Below are 21,333 nucleotides of genomic sequence, written 5' to 3'. Positions count from 1 at the left end.
GAGAAGGTAAGCTCCACAGAGCAGGACATCACTGTGTTCACTGCTCTTCTCCTGCCGTTGAGTGCCTGGCAGATAGTATGTGCTTAATGAATACTGCTGCAAGGACTGTCAACGGTTAAAATGTAACTTTGTGCAGCAATGGTAGCAAAATGGCTGCCATTCCCGTGGCTCCAGATTCGTGGCTTCCTCCTCGGTGACAGCTTGCTCTTGCAGACGTCCCACCTAAGTGCCATGACTTATTTTTCTTTATACTCTCAGTGCCCACCACCACACTGTCTGGCACACACTTAATACTCCTCCAAAATGTGAATAAATGCTAAATGGAAAGAAGCACTTGGAAGGAGATGAGAAAAGGACCAGACAATGGGCAGAGCACCAACAAAGTAAGCGGGCGCTGGGTTGGGAGAGTCAGCTGCACTTGGGCTCAGGACTCAGGAGAACCCAACCACAATATAAATTACAAATCTAGCACATTTAGAAGATGGGTCTTTGTGAGAAACACCGGAATGTACCTTCTACTTTTTGCTATTTCATTTTTAAGAGTTGTCACTTCAAATCACAAAATTCGAGGTAGAAAGAAAAAAACACATTAAACATCTAATGCAACCATATTATTTTGCAGGTGTGAAAAGTGAGGTCAGAGAGGCCAAGTAATATGCGTAAAAGAAAACCGTGAACTAGAGAAGCGGGGACACGAACACCCGGAGCCTCCTGGTTTCTGGGCCCAGGGCCTCCGTCCTACTACCATTGGGATCTTTTCCTTCTCAAGATGTTTACTGAAAAGAGAAAACAGGGATGCTTGGGTGGCTCAGTCAGTTAAGCGTCTGCCTTTGGCTCAGGTCTTGATCCCAGAGTCCTGGGATCGAGTCACACGTTGGGCTCCTTGCTCAGCGGGGAGCCTGCTTCTCCCTCGCCCTCTGCCTGCTGCTCTGTCTACTTGTGCTCTCTCTCTCTGACAAATAAAGAAAATCTTAAAAAAAAAAAAAAACAGAAAACAGAGAAGAAAAGGGAAGAAAAAGCACTTTGGTTGTTCCATTAGGAGTGATGTATTATATTTTCTAGACTAACCTTGTAAGCAACAGTCTTAGTTAAAAAAGATGCCCCCCAAAAACTAGTAAGTTAATTTACCTGAAAGTACATTATTAGTGAGCTTCCTAGCTTAATCCTAATTTTAGGCAGACAAATCAACTATGAATATGTTGACAAAAGGGATTTTGTTGGGGTATTAGCCTCAAGCTGAGACAACAATAACATCATTTGTTGCAAAGCTCTTAAGCCATTCTTATTGAGTGGTTTCTGGAACGTTTTTATAGCAGCCAAACTCTTCCAAAATGCCTGTTACAGCTTGGCATCAATAATTAGTACCGGAAAATGGCTTCAGAATCAATCAAAACAATCAAATCAGAGCTGAAGATGTACAAGTATTCTCAAGAGAACATACTACTTAATGGGCAAATCAGGCACTCAGTACTGAAGATGTTATTATTTTTAAAATTCCCCGTTTTGAAGTATACATGTGAAAATTTTAGGAAGACTTAGGATGATTTTTTCTTAGACAAAATAAATTTCTGTAGTGCTACCTGTGTGACTATTCAATGTGCTGTAAACATTTTAAAAACTGACTCTAAGTATTTGGGTACTTACTCCAATATTTACCAAATTATAAAACGGTAACACTAGCCTTTCACTCACACACCTCTTGATTTGCTCTCTAAAGAAACAAAACCAAAACCCAAATGAAACTACTACTACCAAGCTGAGAAATGTAATCAGAATGAAAAGAATGAGAAGTATTTTCAGGGGTCCTCCCAACAGGGAGCCTGCTTCTCCCTCTCCCTCTGCCACTCCCCCTGCTTGTGCTCTCTCTCTGTCAAATAAATTTAAAAAATCTTTAAAAAAAAAAAGTACTTTCAAAGAATTTGGACCATATATTTTGTTTTGTCCAAGATAAAAAATAAATTTCAAATTCATACATTTCTGATTTTTTTCCAAAACAGTATAAAATAACATGATACATATAAAATCTACAAAATAACAAAAGTCTTACTAGGTACAATAGGTATTTTCATTCATGTATTTTTAAAAGATTTCATTTATTTATTTGAGAGAGAGCACAAGGGGGGTAGCTGCACACAGGGCAGAGGGAGAAGGAGAAGCAGACTCCCTGCTAAGCAGGGAACCTGATGCTCATGCACTCCATCCCAGGACCCTGAGATCATGACCTAAGCCAAAGTCAGCTGCTTAACCGACTGAGCTACCCAGGCGCCCCTTCATTCATATTTTATAAGCAAAGTAAGAAAGAAGAGAAAAACAGCACGGGAGAGGAGTGAATGAAAAGGTTCAAAGAGCAGGAGTGCAGGGAAAGTGCCGGCAAGCTGTCTGAGGCGTGAGCAGGCTGCTGATCCCAGCCAGTGCAACTCAGAGTCGAGCCTCTATCAACCCTGTCCTGTGGGTAGTTTCTCTGAGCAATGGGTGAGTTCCCTTGGAAACTTTCCCAAAATGCACATACCAGTTCTTGTTCCATTTATGTGCAAACTCCACGAGCAGGATGAGTTGGATGCCTATAAAGATGAAGCCTCCGACGGCTCCCACATAGCGCCAGGCTGCAAAAGAAGATAATCCGAAAGGAGATGAGATGATTGTTCCAGTGTTGAGCTCAAAGGAGAATAATGACTATAGTTCATCTTTACTGCATTCTTAGTGTATCTGCAACACATTCAATTTCCAGGCAATCACATAAGATGGGTGCCACTATTATGCCCACTTTATAGATAAGAAAAATTGAGAATCTATGTAAATGGAACAAAGTCCCATGGCCAGTAAAGGCCATAGCTGGGATGTGAGCACAAGGAGTGTGGCTCGGGAGCACCTGAGCTTAAGCTCCACACTGTACCTGCCAGGCAGCCTAACAGATGCAGCCATTCACAGAATCACCAATGACCCACAATTTAAAAGTAAAAACACACACTAAGAGGGAAAAGGATTCAAACTGTATTGTCTAGGGAGCCACCAGAGACTAGTAGGGAAATAAGGTTCAGATTGGGGGCCAAGCGACTCAGATCCACTTCTCTGCGACAAGGAAGCTCTAACCTTGAAAGAGCCATGTCACTCCTCTGGGTTATAGCTTGTCTATAAAAATGACTAAGATGCACTAGAGGACTGCTAGGCCCCTTCCCATCCTAAATCTACCATTTTCTTTTTTTTTTTTTAAAGATTTTATTTATTTGACAGAGAGAGACACAGCAGGAGAGAGAACTCCCCAGGGGGAGTGGGAGAGGGAGAAGCAGGCTTCCCGCAGAGCAGGGAGCCTGATGCACGATGCGCGGAGCAGGGAGCCCGATGTGGGGCTCCATCCCAGGACCCTGGGACCATGACCTGAGCGGAAGACAGATGCTTAACGACTGAGACACCCAGGTGCCCCCTAAATCTATCATTTTCATACATAAAAGTACATCTGTGGGGAACAGAAAGCTAGTTAACAAAATTTTGGGAAAAACCAAGACTTAGATATAACTCCCTTAAGGACTACATAAAACTAGTATGACTGTAGGGGCGCCTGGGTGGCTCAGTTGGTTAAGTGTCTGCCTTCGGCTCAGGTCACAATCTCAGGGTCCTGGGATCGAGCCCCATGTTGGGCTCCCTGCTCAGTGGGGAGTCTGCTTCTCCCTCTGTCTGCCGCTCCCCCTGCTTGTGCTCTCTCTCTCTCCCTGTCAAATAAATAAAATCTTAAAAAAAACAACTAGTATGACCCTAAATATTAGCCGGACCCTAGTGACCATTTGAGGGACCATGGGCTACTCCTTATGGGCTGACACAGCATGAATGTTTTTACTACCTGAACTAGAAAAATGAATTCATTTGGGTTAAAACTATGTTTTGAACCACTAAAATTCAGGCTTTTTTCCCTCCCTGGCTCTTTTGAAAAAAAGGGCCCCATTTCAGGTATGATTAAAGGCTTCAAATTAAATTAATTTTGGTAAATTTGGTGAAAAAGAAACATAATTCAATGGTATACAGTTTCACGTAAGATAAGTTTAGATAAGTAAGATAAGCTTCTCCGATCTCACTTCAGCTGCAAGCAGATTTGAAGCTGCTCAGAAGCCCGGTGTTGGTTTCAGGTGTAGGCGGATTCCCTGGGCAGTGCTGGGAAAGAACAAGGCCTCCCTGGGCCTATCCAAATATGGCTGATGGTGTCACGCTGACATGCTAAACTGGTTTTCAAACAAATTTTAAGTGCCCCATTTTCCCTTCAGGCCAATAGCCTTAAAATTACCATTTGAATTCTCCAGGCTGCAAGGTAACACCCAGCCAGAAAGAGAGGGAATAGGGGAGAGATCAAGAAGGGGGGGGAGGGGGGAGAGGAGGGGATAGGGAGAGGAGGGGATAGGGAGAGGAGACGGTGGATGAAGTGTGGGCAGGTAAGGAGGGAATTTTTTATTAAACCACAAGAAAATCACTAATTCAAAATATCAAAGGCACCCTGGACTACAGTTTGCAACGATTTTACAAAATGGGTAAGAACAAAATAAATAGGTACCCCAATACCCCATTTGTACCATTCAGAAAGGTCTCCTGATCTGGAATGAAGAAAGCTCCTGAGCACATGGCCCCCAGCAGCAGAAGTTTAAAGAACCAAAAGCTGGAAGGAAAAAAATAAAAAAAAAAAGAGGAAATGTATTTAAATGATATTCATGGAAAGACAAAAGAGCTCTTAGAAGGTAAGCACATCAGCCCGCGTTTCTGCTGTTGGTACTGTTCCTTCCAAATCGAGGGGGAGTAATTAAGTGACTGGAGACTGCCTTTTCCCATAATTAGACCAACTCAGCGTGGCCTCTGTGCAAAACACATAAAATAATGGCACATAAAATAATAGGGGTGGGGAATGATGCAGGGACAGGGAGGGGTGGGGAATGATGCAGGGACAGGGAGGGGTGGGGAATGATGTAGGGACAGGTCTTAGCACGAGAAATAAAAACTCTTGTCTCCGCTGCAGCTCTCATTGTGGTAGTAAGTGTTACAAATAGGATTCTAGTTCTTAGGCCACCGAGGGGTGACAAGTCCCACCTTCCCTAAAGTCAGAGTCAACAATCTCAACTAGGGGAAGAGCAGTTAGTCTGATGAGTACAAGAGATGGAGGAACAGTGTTCTAAGTATCAGGAAAGGGCAAACTCGCCACCCCCACCCCCGAAGACCAAAGACTTACCCATTGTGAATGTGCGCTCTACAGCCTTTGCTGCTGTTGATTTTCAAGGTCAGGAGGCAGAAGACGAAGAAGAAACAGGCCATTCCAAAACAGACTCTATACACTGCCGAATACCCCACCAGCTTCTCACAGGTGTCGCCAGCTTTAATGCCTTTACAAATATCTTCGTAAAAAGGAATCTGAGGAAAAAGAGAGAAAAGTCATCAGTTAAAACTTGGTAAAGAGAGGGGCGCCTGGCTGGCTCAGTCGGAAGAGCATGTGACTCTTGATCTTGGGGTGGTAGGTTTGAGCCCCATGCTGGGTATAGAGATTACTTCAAAAATAAACAGACTTTTCCAAAATAAAATAAAATAAAGCCTGGTAAAGAGGGGCTATCATGGGGGCACGTGGATGGCTCAGTCGTTAAGTGTCTGCCTTCAGCTCAGGTCATGATCCCAGGGTCCTGGGATCGAGCCCCACATCTGGCTCCCTGCTCCGCGGGAAGCCTGCTTCTCCCTCTCCCACTCCCCCGGCTTGTGTTCCCTCTCTTGCTATGTCTCTCTCCGTCAAATAAATAAATAAAATCTTTAAAAAAAAAAAAAAAAAAAAGAGGGGCTGTCATGAAGTGTTTGTTCAGCCTACAAGTCAAAATCCAACATGGAAATGCACCTTGTGCACAGAGAAATGCAGACTGAGAAAAAAGTCCCTCTTCCAAAGACTTTTTCTTAATTTTTTCTGAATAATTTTTATTTATTTATTTTTAAAGATTTTATTTATTTATTTGTCAGAGAGAGAGAGAGAGCACAAGCAGGAGGAGTGGCAGGCAGAGGGAGAAGCAGGCTCCCTGCTGAGCAGGGAGCCCAATGCGGGACTCGATCCCAGGACCCTGGGATCATGACCTGAGCCGAAGGCAGAGGCTTAACGACTGAGCCACTCAGGCGTCCCTGAATCACTTTTAAAGATACAGTGCTATAGCATACCACTTCACCTTTACTTAGCCTAAATGAATTCTGAAATCTAGCATCAGAATTTTTAAAAATTATACTTGTAACACATGGATATATTTTTCTTGAAATGCATATATAGAATAAAAAGTGAAAGACTTCTTTCACTCCCACCCCAAAATATCACTCCTCTCCTCAAGAGTTAACAATTTGGTGGGTATTTTTATTAGTTTACAAGTGTGTCCCCATCCCTAATTCTCATAATGTACCCACATATACATACATACGGTGCCATATATACAGTATATAAACAGACAACTTAGTTAAATAACAGAGTATACGTACTGTTCTACAATATGTGTTTTCCCAATTAACAATAAGCCGTGGAGATCTTTCCCTATTAATTATACATAAAATTCCGATCCGCTTTTTTTTTTTTTTTAAGATTTAATTTATATATTTGACAGAGAGAGACACAGCGAGAGAGGGAACACAAGCAGGGGGAGTGGGAGAGAGAGAAGCAGGCTCTCCACCGAGCAGGGAGCCCGATGCGGGGCTCGATCCCAGGACCCTGGGACATGACCTGAGCTGAAGGCAGACGCTTAACGACTGAGCCACCCGGGCGCCCCTCCGATCCACTTTTTAACCACTATTTAATATTTTCTAGTAAGAATAGATAAGCATTCCCACAGTGAACATGTTGGGGAGGATTTTTTTGTTTTCTGTTACTTGTGTTTTCTTGCTATTACACACACTGACTCAATAAACACTGTTATGCATGCTTCATTGTACACGTGCCATTATTTATATGGGATAGACTGCTGACCTAGAAATGGAATCAAATTTTAAAGTTTCAAGAGGTAAAGTCAAACCACGCTTTCAAAGACTGCACCAATTTATACCTCATCAGTAATATCTGAGACTGCTCACATTCCCAACCTGAACATCCAATTTAAAGATAATGTAAAGTTTCAGAACAAATGGCCCCAAGATATGGCACTTTGGTATGTGAATTATTTTGATCTGAAAACAATCATGTTCCAGAAGACTCAAAAAAACTTTGACCTTCCCTGCTAATTGCCTAAAAAAATTTAGATTTGGGGGGGAGGAGAATTTAATAGGAGACCTGCTCCAGGAAGAGAGCTACCACTATAGAGAAGTACAGCATACTCAGTGTGGTAGACAAGAAGAATTGAGCAAGGTCTGTTTGTAAAAATTCCTCTCTCTGTCCCTTGCTTCTGTATGGCCCAGCAAACATGTTTACCAAACATTTATGCCTCTTCATCTTCCTGGGAATTGCTTTTCTTCTCATTGAGGTCTCAGGCCCCTTCCCCCTTCTCCTTAGTTCAGGATGACATATATACCTCATTTTGCCCATCTTTGGAATCTCATGCTTATGAAATTATGTGGATTCCACAAACGTATGAAATTAAGTTTGACTTTCCCAGATTAATCTGTCTCATGTCAATTTAATTTTTAGACCAGCCAGAAGATTCTTGAAGGGTAGGGAAAAATTTTCCTTCCCAACAATAAAAAACACTATCTTGTTTCAATGTCCATCTGCCTCGTTACAAGTAAGGTTCACATCTTCTGTTAAATTTATGGCTATCTGTATTTTTCTCTGTGAACTGGATATTAATTGGGCTTTTTTTTTAATTCACTGGCATTCTTTGAGCCTTAATCTTCTGATAAAGGTTGACAATGGTTTATTCTAGTTCAACTAGAAGGTTTCAATGTAAAACCTATGCATATTATCAGAATAACTAAAATCTTACATAATGAGAACAAGCAGGATATGTCTACTACTAATAATGTTGGAAAATAAAGATCTAGCCAGTGGTTAAAAAACAAAACAAAACAAAACAAAACAAACCTTGCTTCTTATCAACATCAAAGGTGAACATTCTTCAGAACAAAAAATAAGTTGAAAATCACATTGTAACTGTTATTCACAAGACAAAAAATATTGCAGAGGAAAAAAATGACACAAAGCTGGAAGTAAAATTGAACCATGACAATTTAGTTTTATCCTCAGAAAAGATCTTAAAGAAACAATAGTAGGGGCACCTGGGTGGCTCAGTCGTTAGACGTCTGCCTTTGGCTCAGGTCATGGTCCCGGGGTCCTGGGATTGAGCCCCACATCGGGCTCCCTGCTCCGCGGGAAGCCTCCTTCTCCCTCTCCCACTCCCCCTGCTTGTGTTCCTGCTCTCGCTCTCTCTCTGTCAAATAAATAAATAAAATCTTTAAAAAAAAAAAAAAGAAACAATAGTAACTGAAGCTATTTATTATTCATTATTTCCATAAGCAAAAAGAAGACTAAATTTAACTGGAATTCATTTTCCTGACTGAGGATTCCCTCCACTCAGAAAAGTTCCACAGTCATTACTACACCCTAATCTGAAACATGTTTTTCCAAAACAACGTATTTTTTCAAGTTAGTGTCTCAGGCAAAAATGCATTGTTGCTGAGACCCAATTAAATATAGCTCCTTATTTGTGAACAGATGGATATGAAAGATTTCATAAAGAAATGTCAAATATTTTGTAGTCACAAAGTTTCTGCAACTGCAATTTTTTTTTTTTTTTAGATCCGATCAAGATGTAAATGCATAGAGAGAGACACTACTGTATTTCTGAACAGGCTAAAAAACAAAGTAGCAGATATGCAGGATTGCCAGATAAATTAAGTTTTGATTAAACAATGACTTATTCTTTAGTAGAAGTATGTCTGCAGGAGTGCTGACAGTAATGACTCCATCGTTGGCCCTCCATTTAGTTTGGGCTCACTCCATGACCCCTCTTGGGGTCCCTTGAAGATTAACATACATACCTTAGAAATGTCTGCCAAGCCGAGGACAGGGGTTGGGGGAAAGGCTTGTTTGGCTCCTGGGAATCTGTTAGATACACCACAGGTGGTGCCACAAGATCTAATCAAAGCTTAGCTGTCTATCAGGTGCATGTGAAGCTTCTGATCTCACTATAGTACCCTTCTGCATGTCCCCTCACTCCATAAAATCTGGACTAAGGTCTGGACTTTGCAGAGAATAACTGTGCAGCTGCTGTGGATCATCCTCTGCCAGATCCACCCCCCATTCCTGCCTCACCCCCACCGTCAATAAGGTTCCCTGAATAAAACTCTGTAAATTGCATGGAGTCGCTTGCTTCATTTTCCAGTTTCAAAATTGCCTTCTTAGTTTGGGGGATATTTTACTGTTCCTCTCCTACCTTCTAACAATGCCCCATACAATATTTGGAACATACTTATTCTAAATATTGCATGAGACATAACTAAAAAAAGCATTCCTTGGCACAAGATAAAGCTCAAAAGAATTCAGGGTCTTGCTGCAAGAGGCCAGGAGTACTCTATGCTAATAAGTCTGGCCCCCATCCTATAGGCAGGGGAAACAACAATTTAAGCTACAATGTGGAGGACAGACTAGAAAGGTGACCAGTTTCAGGCAGGAGGGTAAGTTGAAAAGCCACTGGTTTAATAGTCCAGGTAGTGGATGAAGAAGGTAAACCACTGGCAGGGACACCAGAAATTCTGTAGGTAGAGGTCATAGTTGGTAGGACTGTATGGATGACAAAAAAGTGAAGGGGGGGCAGGTGTTGTTTGGTGGGGAAGTAGCGTTGGCAGAGGACAAACAGTTGAACTAGAAGAATAGATAGGAGTTTGTATTAACTTACAGGGTTCGAAGCACCTGGGCATCCCAGTGAGAATGTCTGGTCTGGAAATTGCTTCAGGACAGTAATCAGGACTAGACACAAGGACACAGGAAGCACCCCCATGCAGGTAATGAGAGAAGTCAGCAAGTGCTTTCTGAATGAGTCTGAATTTTTAGCTGTGTTTTACCACAGGTGAGCAAACCCATGGGGTTAAAATCTTCAGAAATTCAACATCCAAAAAACAAATAATCCAATTAAAAACTCGGCAGAAGACATGAATAGACATTTCTCCAAGGAAGACATGGAAAGATGCTCATCACTTACCATCAGGGAAATACAAACTAAAACTACAACGAGATATCATCTCACATCTGTCAGAATGGCTAAAATCAACAACACAAGAAACACAGGTGTTGGCAAGGATGTGGAGAAAGGGGAATGCTCGCGCACTCTTGGTGGGAACGAAAATTGGCACAGCCACTCTGGAAAACAGTGTGGAGGTTCCTCAAAAAGTTAAAAATAGAACTACCCTATGATCCAGCAATCACACTACTGGGTATTTACCCAAAGGATACAAAAACACTAATTCAAGGGGATACATGCACCCTCAACCCTATGTTTATAGCAGCATTATTTACAATAGCCAAATTATGGAAGCAGCCCAGCTGTCCATCAATAGATGAATGGATAAAGAAGAGGTGGTATGAGTATATGTATACATATATACATGTGTGTATATCATATATACAAACATATATATACAATAGACTATTACTCAGCCATAAAAAAGAATGAAATCCTGCCTTATGCAGTGACATGGATGGAGCTAGAGAGTATTATGCTAGGTGAAATAAGTCAGTCAGAGAAAGACAAATACCATATGATTTCAATCTTATGGGGAATTTAAGAAAAAAAACAAATGAGCAAAGGGGGAAAAAAAAGAGAGAGACAGAAACCAAGAAACAGACTCTGAACTATAGAGAACAAACTGATGGTTACTAGAGGGTAGGGGGGTGGAGGTTGGGTTAAATAGGTGATGGGGATTAAAGAGTGCACTCGTCATGAAATGAGTGCCGGGTGATATATGGAATTGTTGAATCACTATATTGTACACGTGAAATTAATATAACACTGTATCTTAACTAACTGGAATTAAAATAAAAAAATTTTTTCAAAAATAAATAAATAATAGAGGCGCCTGGGTGGCTCAGTCAGTTAAGCATCTTGAGTTCTGCTCAGGTCATGATCTCAGGGTCCTGGGATCAAGCCCAGTGGCAGGCACCCCAGTCGGCTTGCTTCCCTCTGCCCCTCCCCCTGCTAGCACGTGTGCACTCTCTCTCTCAAATAAATAAGTAAATCTTTAAAAAATAAATACATAGGTAAAAAATAAATAATAAATTCTTCAGACACTGACAAAATGGGAGATCCCACACAAAGTGAATGTTTCAGAACTTTTTAGCGAGAAACAAAAGCTCTACCCATATTAAGTAGTACTGTAACAAATAGGTAATACTGGTTTAAATCTGTAAAAGCTATATTCATGGAGGTATGACACCACCTCACTTATTAGGCTGTTTTATTTATATAGGATTAAAGCTCTACAATATTCAGCTTTTTTCTTCCTTCCCTTCTCTCTTCTACTCAATCAACAAAACTAATTCCTGACATCTCCCTCTCCCCCCAACTATAATACATGCAAGTCGGTACCCCTTTCATCTCCACCAGCCCATCTTTTACCTTCAGTCTCTTCTCCCCCCACCTCAACCTTCCTCATACCCATTTCAAGGAGAATGCTAATGCCAGTAGGGCCTAAACTCCCATTCTATCATCCCCCCCACCCCAATCCCTCCCTTGTTTAGTCCCAGAGGCTCTCAGGCCCATCAAAGGGTGAGTATGTGGCACTGACTATTTCATCCAAAATAAAAGTAGCCAAACAACCCACTGCTCCATGTACTAAGACCTGCCTTATGTTCTGTGGGTGACTTAGTCATTTAGTTCTCAGTAAGAGGTGAATATTTTTAGGCAAAGAACCTCTATGTTACACGACCCAATGGAATTTACCAAGGGGAATTTGCTCTGGTTAAATATTTGCTGCTCCAAGCTCCATCCCAGTTTTAGAAAAAGAAAACATAAATCACACACAGACTCTACACTGTGGGGTGAAGGCGACAGACCTGCTCAGGGTGTTGCCTCTTTTAAGTCTGGCTCTGGGCATCCAAGGACACTACTTCTATGTTGGTTCCGTAGGGACCTGTGGGCAAGAGGTTTCCTTTCAACCCTCAAGGCAGCCAAACTCAAAGCCATCAAATTATCAGTAAGAATAAACAAGGACTCAGTGGACTTCTAACCCTAACTCCACTACTAACCTGAGCAAATTCCACACTCTCTCTGAGCCTCAATTTCCCTACTTGTACAACAAAATACTATTGCCACCACCTTATGAAGTTGTCCCGGGAATTAAATTAGTCAATCCTTGAAAAGTGCTTGTCAATCTTTAAAAAAAAAAAAAAAAAAAAAAGAGTCAGACGCTCAACAGACTGAGCCACCCAGGCCCCTGGCAGGGGCGCCTGGGTGGCTCAGTTGGTTAAGCGACTGCCTTCGGCTCAGGTCATGATCCTGGAGTCCCTGGATCAAGTCCCACATCGGGCTCCCTGCTCAGCAAGGAGCCTGCTTCTCCCTCTGATCCTCTCCCCTCTCATGTGCTCTCTCTCTCTCATTCTCTCTGTCTCAAATAAATAAATAAAATCTTTAAAAAAAAAAAAAAAGAAAAGAAAAGTGCTTGTCATGGCTCCTAATCCATAATGCCCATTAAGTAAACTTCCTGGGGTGCCTGGCTGGCTCAGTCTGGAGAGCATGCGACTCTCAGTCTTAGAGTTCAAGCCCCACACTGGGCATGGAACCTACTTAAAAACAAAACAAAACAACAAAATAAAAACAAAAACAAAAAACCACACACACAGTAAATTTCCTTAAATTCTAAGGTGCTATCTATTTTATAAAAAGAACTTTTGGGAGAGGGAATCAGCACATTACACGAATGACTGACAGGTTCCTATGTTCTGATTTACACGTGGGGGGAATAAGCATCTTAGAATTTAGCAGATGTTCTATTTACTTTACCAAGGATTCATACTGTAATAGTCACCACTCAAAAGAAAATATATCTGAACTCCCAAATCAGGGAAGATATTTTCAAAATCAACACAAGTATTAAGCGCAAAGAGATGAAAGCTAGAAGAAAATCCACATAATTTCCCTACACGGGAGAGATACTAGCTATGCTCCTCAAACAAACTTCTATCTCAGATGAATAAATATAAAGAAACCACAGGAGAGCCACAAAAAGGCCCACATACAGCTCTGGCTGGCCAGGGTCCCAGATGCTGCAAACCTAAAAGAATGGACTTTGGGAGGGTTCTTACAGAAACGGAGAGGAGGAAGATGAGAGTGGTGGTGCCCTTCCGATACGAAAGTGTTATTTGGGAGAGATAAGAAAATGGTATATTAGCAAAGCTAATGATTCTTACATTCTATCATATTTCTAGAAGGCTGCATGAATCCAAGGTGCCAAGAAAGCTCTGGGCACGTTGGCGTGAGTCATAGCTTGAAAACTAGAAGAACTGGATCTGCAAGTTCTATTTAATATCCCTTACTTGAACATGAATTTCAGAACCAGAGCCTCTTTCTGTCTGCCTCTCCTTTTTCTGGAATTCCACTTATCTTCAAACTTTCTAAGATGATTTGTTTTTCTCTGTGGAATAACTCCAGGTCCATGCCAGCCATGTCTGTCTGCTACCCACCGACGGACAGGAGCTGTGAAATGGGGAATGCTGAGGTCAGCTTCCATGCTTCCAGGGGACCACCTCTAGGCTCATTCCTTGACAGGTGATTATCTTTGAGGCCCTTTTTGGGATTGGGGGGGTCTATTTAAAATCAGTACCAACAGGGCGCCTGGGTGGCTCAGTTGGTTAAGCGACTGCCTTCGGCTCAGGTCATGATCCTGGAGTCCCGGGATCGAGTCCCACATCGGGCTCCCTGCTCAGCAGGGGGTCTGCTTCTCCCTCTGCCCTCTTCCCTCTCATGCTCTTTGTCTCTCATTCTCTCTCTCTCAAATAAATAAATAAAATCTTTAAAAAATAAAAAATAAAAATAAATAAAAATAAAATCAGTACCAACAACCAATACCTGCTTCTCTTTTGTGCGGGTTTCTAAATATTAAGAGGCAAGTCTACATTTGTCATTATTAAAAGCCACAACAGGAACTAAACTTAAACAGTCTAGTTTTATCTGACCCTGTCACCTCTGAAATCAGGAACTCAATGCTCCCAACGGTAACTCTGCAGAATCTCAGAAGCATGAGACAGAGACGAGCATTAGTGCTCACAGCTCCTTCACCACAAGCATTTCATCAGGATCCAGCAGCCACAAATTTGATTAGACAGAAAACAACTCTGATCAAACTGTAAACAAAAAGCTTTCAATCCAAACAAGACAATTCCCAGAGGACTGACTAATTATGATGGAATGAAGGGATCTTCCACAAAAGGGGAACAAGGACTAACTAAAGTCAACCTCCATAAGAGAATTAGTTAACATCAAAGGTGGAAAATACAAACTTTAGTAAACGGAACCAGTAACCGGTCTTGAATGAGAAGTAAGTCAATCCCAGTGAAAATTTATATTAACTCCTCAATGAGGCAAAGCATTTGGGGAATTGTGGCCCAGGAATGGGTAGGTCCTGTTTGCTGATTTGGGGTAAGCCTACAACCAAAGGCAGAGGAACTCAGGTATAGGAATACTGGTTTCTAGCCTGACAGCTGATCCAACGGTGGACCAGTGCAGAACAGGGTCACAGAAGAGCAGTTTCAAAGTGGTGGGGCAATACTTCACTTAAAAAAAACTGCAGGCTCGCCTGGGGGGCTCAGTCGGTTAAGCATCTGCCTTCGGCTCAGGTCATGATCCCGGGGTCCTGGGATCGAGCCCCAGGTTGGGCTCCCTGCTCAGTACTGCCTGCCACTCCCCTTGCTTGTGCGTGCACGTGCTGTGTGTGTGTGTGTGTGTGTGTGTGTGTGTCAGATGAATAAATAACAATCTTTTAAAAAATTGCACTGGAGGTGCCTATATCAAGGGCAAGTGTGAGCAGGTGACTAAGCAAGGGTGCGGCACTCCAGGAAGAGAGCTGGGCTAGAGATTTGGTATCCCAGCAGAAATGGCAGAGGAGGGGCGCCTGGGTGGCTCAGTTGGTTAAGCGACTGCCTTCAGCTCAGGTCATGATCCTGGAGTCCCTGGATCGAGCCCCGCATCGGGCTCCCTGCTCAGCAGGGAGTCTGCTTCTCCCTCTGACCCTCCTCCCTCTCATGCTCTCTGTCTCTCATTCTCTCTCTCTCAAATAAATAAATAAAATCTTAAAAAAAAAAAAAGAAATGGCAGAGGAGGCATTCAAAGGCAGTAAGTAAACTCCCCTGGAGAGGAAGGCGGTGAAGGAGGGGAGGGGGACCGAGGTGGACACAGCCCAGAACCCTGGGGAATACAAATATTCAGGGGCTGGGAAGAAGGAAGAAACTGAAAAGGTATAGAACTGAAGAGGAGAATTGGAAGGAGAGGCTTTCAAGAAGCAGACAGTGGTCAGCAGGGTCAAATACCGCCAGTGCGATGAGGACTGAGAAGTAACATTGGGTTTGGCAGCCGACAGTCATTTGGGCCACTGAATGAGAATATTCTCTAGAGCCAGGGGGAACAGAAGCCAGAATGCAGATGGCTGAGGAGATAGCCAGGCTCTGTGTATGGGTCAGGAAGTGAACCCACTGGGTCTTTTACCCTTGTTTTCAAGAAACCCAATGGCAAACGCAGGGGTCCAAGGATCGTTCCTAAATTTTATTAATATGTGATTACTCAGCAATACATAATTATATGCCTGTTGCCAAGGAAAATGTAAATTACCATAAAGATAGAGAAAATATAAGGGGGCTCCTGGGTGGCTCAGTAGGTTAAGCGGCTGATTCTTGATTTCGGCTCAGGTCATGGTCTCAGGATTGTGAGATGGAGACCTACTTCGGCTCCACGCTGGGCACGAGCCTGTTCAAGATTCTCTCCCTCCCTCTGCCCCCCTACCCTCCACCTCGCGCTCCAGGATGCGCAACTTCTCTCTCTCTTTTTCAAAATAAATAAATAGATAGACAAATAAATAAATAAATAATAAAATAAAATACAGGGGAAATACAATCCTCTTGACCACTGTTCCTCCAACTTGATTGCTTCCCAGAGGTAATAAGCGCTGTCACAGCTTTGCATGAACCCTCCTGGACACTTTGCTGTGCTGCTCTCCACTCACAGTGTCTTGCAGATTGTTGCATGTCCACACCAACCATAATTTCGTTTCTGTTACCCAAACGGCAGACGTTTAGGTTGTTTCTGATTTATCATAATTATTTCATCAATAATTCACAAACAACACACACTGGAAATTTTCCCTATTGTGCATCTCTCTGTACACGTGTAAAACATCAAGGAGGACAGACACCAAGAAGGTAATCTGGGGGTCATAAAGTTAGTATGTTTGAAATTTTAGCAGATACTGCCAAGCTCTCCCCAGGGAGGGTTTTTGAGAACTCGAGCATTGGAGTAACAGGGAGAGTAGAAGAAAGGAAGGAAAGGTGTTAGAAGGGCTACGGACACAGCTTTCAGAGCCAGGAAATCCTCCACTGCCCCCCTCAGCGTCAGCATTTCAATCCTCTTTCTTGGGGGGGGGTCTCTGCCCAAAAACACTGCAAAGGGGGTAGGGTGGGGATGGGGCCCTCTGAGTCTAAGAAAAAAATCTACACCTAACCTCAGAGACAACTTAAAACTCACTACAGAGGACTGCACTTTGTATTACTGCCAAATAAGGTTACTGTCTGCCCTGCCCCTCCCATAGAACACAGGGTCTGAAGGAGTTTGTACCTGTCCTGAGAGAAACAAGGCCAGTGAAGAATCACTCGTGAACACAGAGATGCTGGGCTTTCTCTAACAAGAGGACGAAACATCTCAACAGGCAAAACTTTCTATTCGGATCACTCACCAGATGGAAGACATGTTTAGAGCCTAAGTGTGCCCCAAATCAGCTGTCTTTGTGACTGTGTGGACTTGGAATACAGTGACAATGTATTATGACAAATTCAACTGTGTGCTTGACTGTCTTCTATAAATAATTTTTTAGACCCAGTAAAACTAGAGTTTGCATGTGAAATCTTTTTTCCATACTATATGTTACGTCATACAATTAAGATATAGTACAGGGTTAGTCATGTGCTCACTCATTCACATCTATGTCCAAGTATTGTTCTAGATTAAGGGGATGCAAGCAGTGAAGAAAATGGGTTTAAAAAATCCATGCTGACAAGAAGCTAACTTTCTAGCGAAAGGCTCTACACACAGAACCATGTGTGTTCTACTTTACGGATATTTCAAGCATTTTCATGGTTAATTTTGGCTATTCATGATTTTTGCCTTAGGTGGGACATGAGAATCTAATATCCCCCAAAAGACTGGACTCTACCACACCTCTAACTTCAAGTTTCTGAGGCCCTAGTCCCTAATCCTCGTCCTGAGGACCAGGACATGGCAGACATTTATGTTTCTGGCCCAGCATCTTTCCCGTTTTACCATTTATTGGACTTGGAATGGGGAGTCCTCAGCAGCAGGGGAACCAAGGTACCCACACACTCATTTTCTCCCTCCCCACTTTTTCCTGATCACCAAAATGCTTCATTTGGCTACATAAGAAGAATACAAATTATTTTTATCTGTGAATAATTTACCATTTATTTCAAAAGGCCATGCAGACTAAGACAGATACAGTGTTAAATGTGTCACACCAAATTTATTGCTGCAATATTCTTGTCTCATCGACCTAGCGTGTGATTGACACATCCCAATTATCTACAACTTAAGCAAAGACTCTGGTGCCTTCAACATAACTTTTAAGCCACTGAAGTTCTCCCCCCAGGGAGGAGGGATTGACTGCATATGACATGCATAGGGCCACTGATGATCGAACACATGAATCAAACACTCAGCCTGTGGATCATATCCCGCTGCTTCTGTTTATGAAAATAAAGTTTTATTGGAACCCGGCCACACTCATTTGTTGGCACATTGTTTTGGTTGCTTTTGCCCTACAACGGCAGAGTCTGAGTAGTTGCTAGAGACAACACAGCCCCCAGACCAGAGAGTGTTCTACAGGAAAAGTTCACCAGCCTACATTACCAGGAACAACAGCTGGGGAGTAGTGTACAACTGACGAATATAAAAAAACATCTCAAAGGCAAATGACAAGTGGGGATAACTTACTCTATAGATCAAAAGCCACGGAGGAGCAGAGAGGTCCATTTGGACTGTCTTCTGAGTGTCCCAGGACCCTGCCCTGCCTTCTCACCTCCATGGAGACTCTTCCTCTCCTCTAGAGTGCTGCTGTCCCAAAATGGAACTTGTGCTTTAAATGAATCTAATTGTACATCTCCCCTATGCCATTTTTAGAGCCGCAAATTAAGTATTTTAATTTATCTGCAGGGTGGTGGAGGACAAGGGGGAGGACATGCCTGGGAGTCCCAGTGCTCCTCTTGCGGGCCAGAAGCCCTCAAAAGCTCTAACAGAAAAAAGTCCTCCCATCTGGTATGCAAACACACGCTGTACAACCAAAAATAAACCCCACTCTGATGAAAGCCGGCATTTGGAAAGATAATTTTAGACTTATTTTAAGACTGCAGAAACAGTCATCACTGAAATTTAAAAACCCCACCCCGAAAATGCCTGACCCCCTAGTGATTAAGCTCAAGGCTGCTTTAGAGGGCTACACACTCCATTCCCTCACAAACCTCCTCCCTCCCCTCAGCTCCCCCGTCTCCAGACAAGGACACAGAGAAAACATTCCTGAGTGCTAATGTGACCCCGAAAGTCAACAGAAATGATGGCTAAGCTGACAGCACTGTGTCCGAGTCACTAATGGAGTTCACACACTTGTAGCTGTTCAAACACGCCCACGTGCATATGTGCAGTCCGACATCAAGGGGCTCCTTCTGCGTACAATTACCAAACCATTCTCTTCCTCCCCTACCGGGGGTCTGGGTCTCTAAGGACAACTACTGGGTTACTACTTATATCCCCTGCACCTCGCCCAGGGCACCGACATAGGAAAGAACGAAAGACAGGAGGAAGGAAGGAATTGTTTGACTTAAAAGACTTCTTCAAGCACAAACTGGATTACAGTTTAACCAAGTAACATGATCACCCTTTTAAATTCTGAAGAGCATCAAGACTCAACTATTCACAATATTGATGTTTCCTGCTCCCAGCGTTTTGAGGCTACTGACTGTGTCGTGCCATTTGTCTGCTCCCCTGGGCCTGTTTTTATAATGATAGAACTGTTCATTTCCAACTGTAAGCTCTTGTCTGTCCTATTTATCTGCAGAGGAGGGCTCCTAGGTCCCGTCAGCAGACAGTCATGGAGATGCTTTTGAAGATGACAGAAAAGGGGGTTCATTCTCCCCTTCCCACAGCCAGATCCATCCTGAAACAGAGATCCTCCTTAACACCTGATGCCCCCCAAAAGTTTCTAGGTAATGGATCCTCCAGTCCAAAGACAATGACTGTTGTTTCTTGTTCCCTGGCTCCTGGCAAGCTCATTATTCCTGGACAAGGATCAAACTTCTCTACCCTTGGTTCAGATTCAAGAAAAGACTCTCAGCAGGGTATCCATTAGTTCAAATCACTGCTTGTAGTACAGAACTATTTCCCACCATCATTTTCCCAGAACTCACTTGTGAGCAGGAGGGTGAGGCCCAAGCAAGGGGAGGAGTGAGGGATGGGAGGGTTGCAGGGACTCTTTGTTTTCTCCCACATGGTGTTAGGTCTGGATGGAATTTAGACCAAAGCTAAGGTTGTTTGGAAACATGTGCCCCCAAAGTCACTCCCACTTGCAGGGGAGGGGACCCAGAGTATTAAGAGGCAGAACCTCACTGCCAGCCCCCCGCAGGAAAATTCTCATTAGGCCACAGTGAAAATATTCCCGTGGTGTCCTATCAAGGACTTGAGGTCTGAGGGCCCAAACCCACCTTTGACCTCAGAAACATACTCATTGATGCACTCAACACATACAAGGTACAACAGTACAATGAACTCAGCTGCTGTTCGGAAAGAGAACTTCTGGGCGCCTGGGTGGCTCAGGCGTTAAGCGTCTGCCTTCGGCTCAGGTCATGATCCCAGGGTCCTGGGATCGAGCCCCACATCGGGCTCCCTGCTCAGCGAGGAGTCTGCTTCTCCCTCTCCCACTCCCCCTGCTTGTGATCCCTCTTTCACTGTGTCTCTCTCTGTCAAATAAATAAACAAAATCTTTAAAAAAAAAAAAAAGAAAGAGAACTTCTTCTACCCCATCTGGATTAAAAAAACAAAAACAAAAACTCCAGAATCAAAGAACTGATCAGGTCAGCAATATTTCTTTCTTTTTCTTTTTTTTTGCTAATTTGACACTGGTTCTAACACAAAAACATAATAAAATGCCAGCTAAGAATGGGGAGTTCTACTACTCTATAGAGCTTTAATGCTCCAGAATGACACCTGATACTAGGTCTTAGGTACACAGTTTTCTTAACATTCAGCTGGTAAACATCAAAATCAAAACAAGAGCCAGACTTTCCAGCTTCAGCATGAACGCCTGTCATCCTAGGCTGGGACAGAAAGTGGAATATTTTTCACTGCTGATATCTGTTTACTTTTAAAATATAATGACACCAAACACAACCCAAAGGCAGTTTGTGTTTTAGATGCAAAGCCGCCAAATATAAAGACTAGATTTGTGGTTGCTCCTATTTTCCACGTCACACCAACCGTCATCCCTGGAGCCCAGCTTCTGGTCCTCACCACAGGAAAGCAGCAGGTGGGGAAGATAAGCTAAGAAAGCTGCCACAGGCCCGAGGCAGTGCTAGTTCCAGAAGGAATACTTCCGCACCGCTGGCTCCAGAAGAAAGATGAGCATTAGGGAGGAAGGCTAAGTTTGCTAAGGCCTTCCCTGTTACACTTCTACAAATACCCGAGGGAAAACCAAACCCAGGGGGTGCAGTCAGGGACAGCACTGGCCAGGCAGCCAGGAGGCCAGCCCTCCTGGGGCTCTAGTCTCAGCTCCACCTGGGGTCACAGCCTTGGACGAGCCACAGCCCAGGGCCCCACCCTCTCACCTGTCAAATGAGGGGTCTCGTTAGAATTCTGACTTAAGATTCTCCCACTTTTAAAATTTCTAACCTTTGGGGCATCTGGCGGACTTGGGCCAGCTTGATCTTGATCATAGGGTGGTGGGTTCAAGCCCCACACTGGGTGGAGAGATACATAAAAATAACATTTTTGGGGATGCCTGGGTGGCTTAGTCGGTTAAGTGGCCGACTCTGGATTTTTGGCTCAGGTGATGATATCATGGGATCCAGACCCACGTTAGGCTCTGCGCTCAGCACGGAGTCTGCTTGTCCCTCTCCCTCTGCTCCCCCCCCCAACACTTTCTTTCTCTTGCGCTCTCTCT

At 43.3% G+C, this 21,333-nt stretch overlaps 1 protein-coding gene across 2 annotated transcripts in view; it reads right to left on the bottom strand.

The window, feature by feature from the left end:
• The window catches only part of SERINC5 (serine incorporator 5), a 98,888-nt gene that overhangs the window by 25,175 nt on the left and 52,380 nt on the right, over window positions 1-21,333 (bottom strand). For both annotated transcript variants that reach the window (XM_032404111.1, XM_032404112.1), the window contains 3 exons: window positions 5,204-5,382; window positions 4,557-4,639; window positions 2,510-2,603 (listed from right to left, as the gene is read on the bottom strand). In XM_032404111.1, coding sequence (XP_032260002.1) covers window positions 2,510-2,603; window positions 4,557-4,639; window positions 5,204-5,382 — 356 coding nt within the window. The remainder of the gene's footprint in view (window positions 1-2,509; window positions 2,604-4,556; window positions 4,640-5,203; window positions 5,383-21,333) is intronic.

Source organism: Phoca vitulina, unplaced genomic scaffold, assembly GCF_004348235.1.
Source record: "Phoca vitulina isolate PV1807 unplaced genomic scaffold, GSC_HSeal_1.0 scaffold6, whole genome shotgun sequence".
Taxonomy (NCBI): domain Eukaryota; kingdom Metazoa; phylum Chordata; class Mammalia; order Carnivora; family Phocidae; genus Phoca; species Phoca vitulina.
The sequence above is the reverse complement of the archived record's forward strand: the minus strand, read 5'-3'. Positions and strand labels throughout refer to the sequence as shown.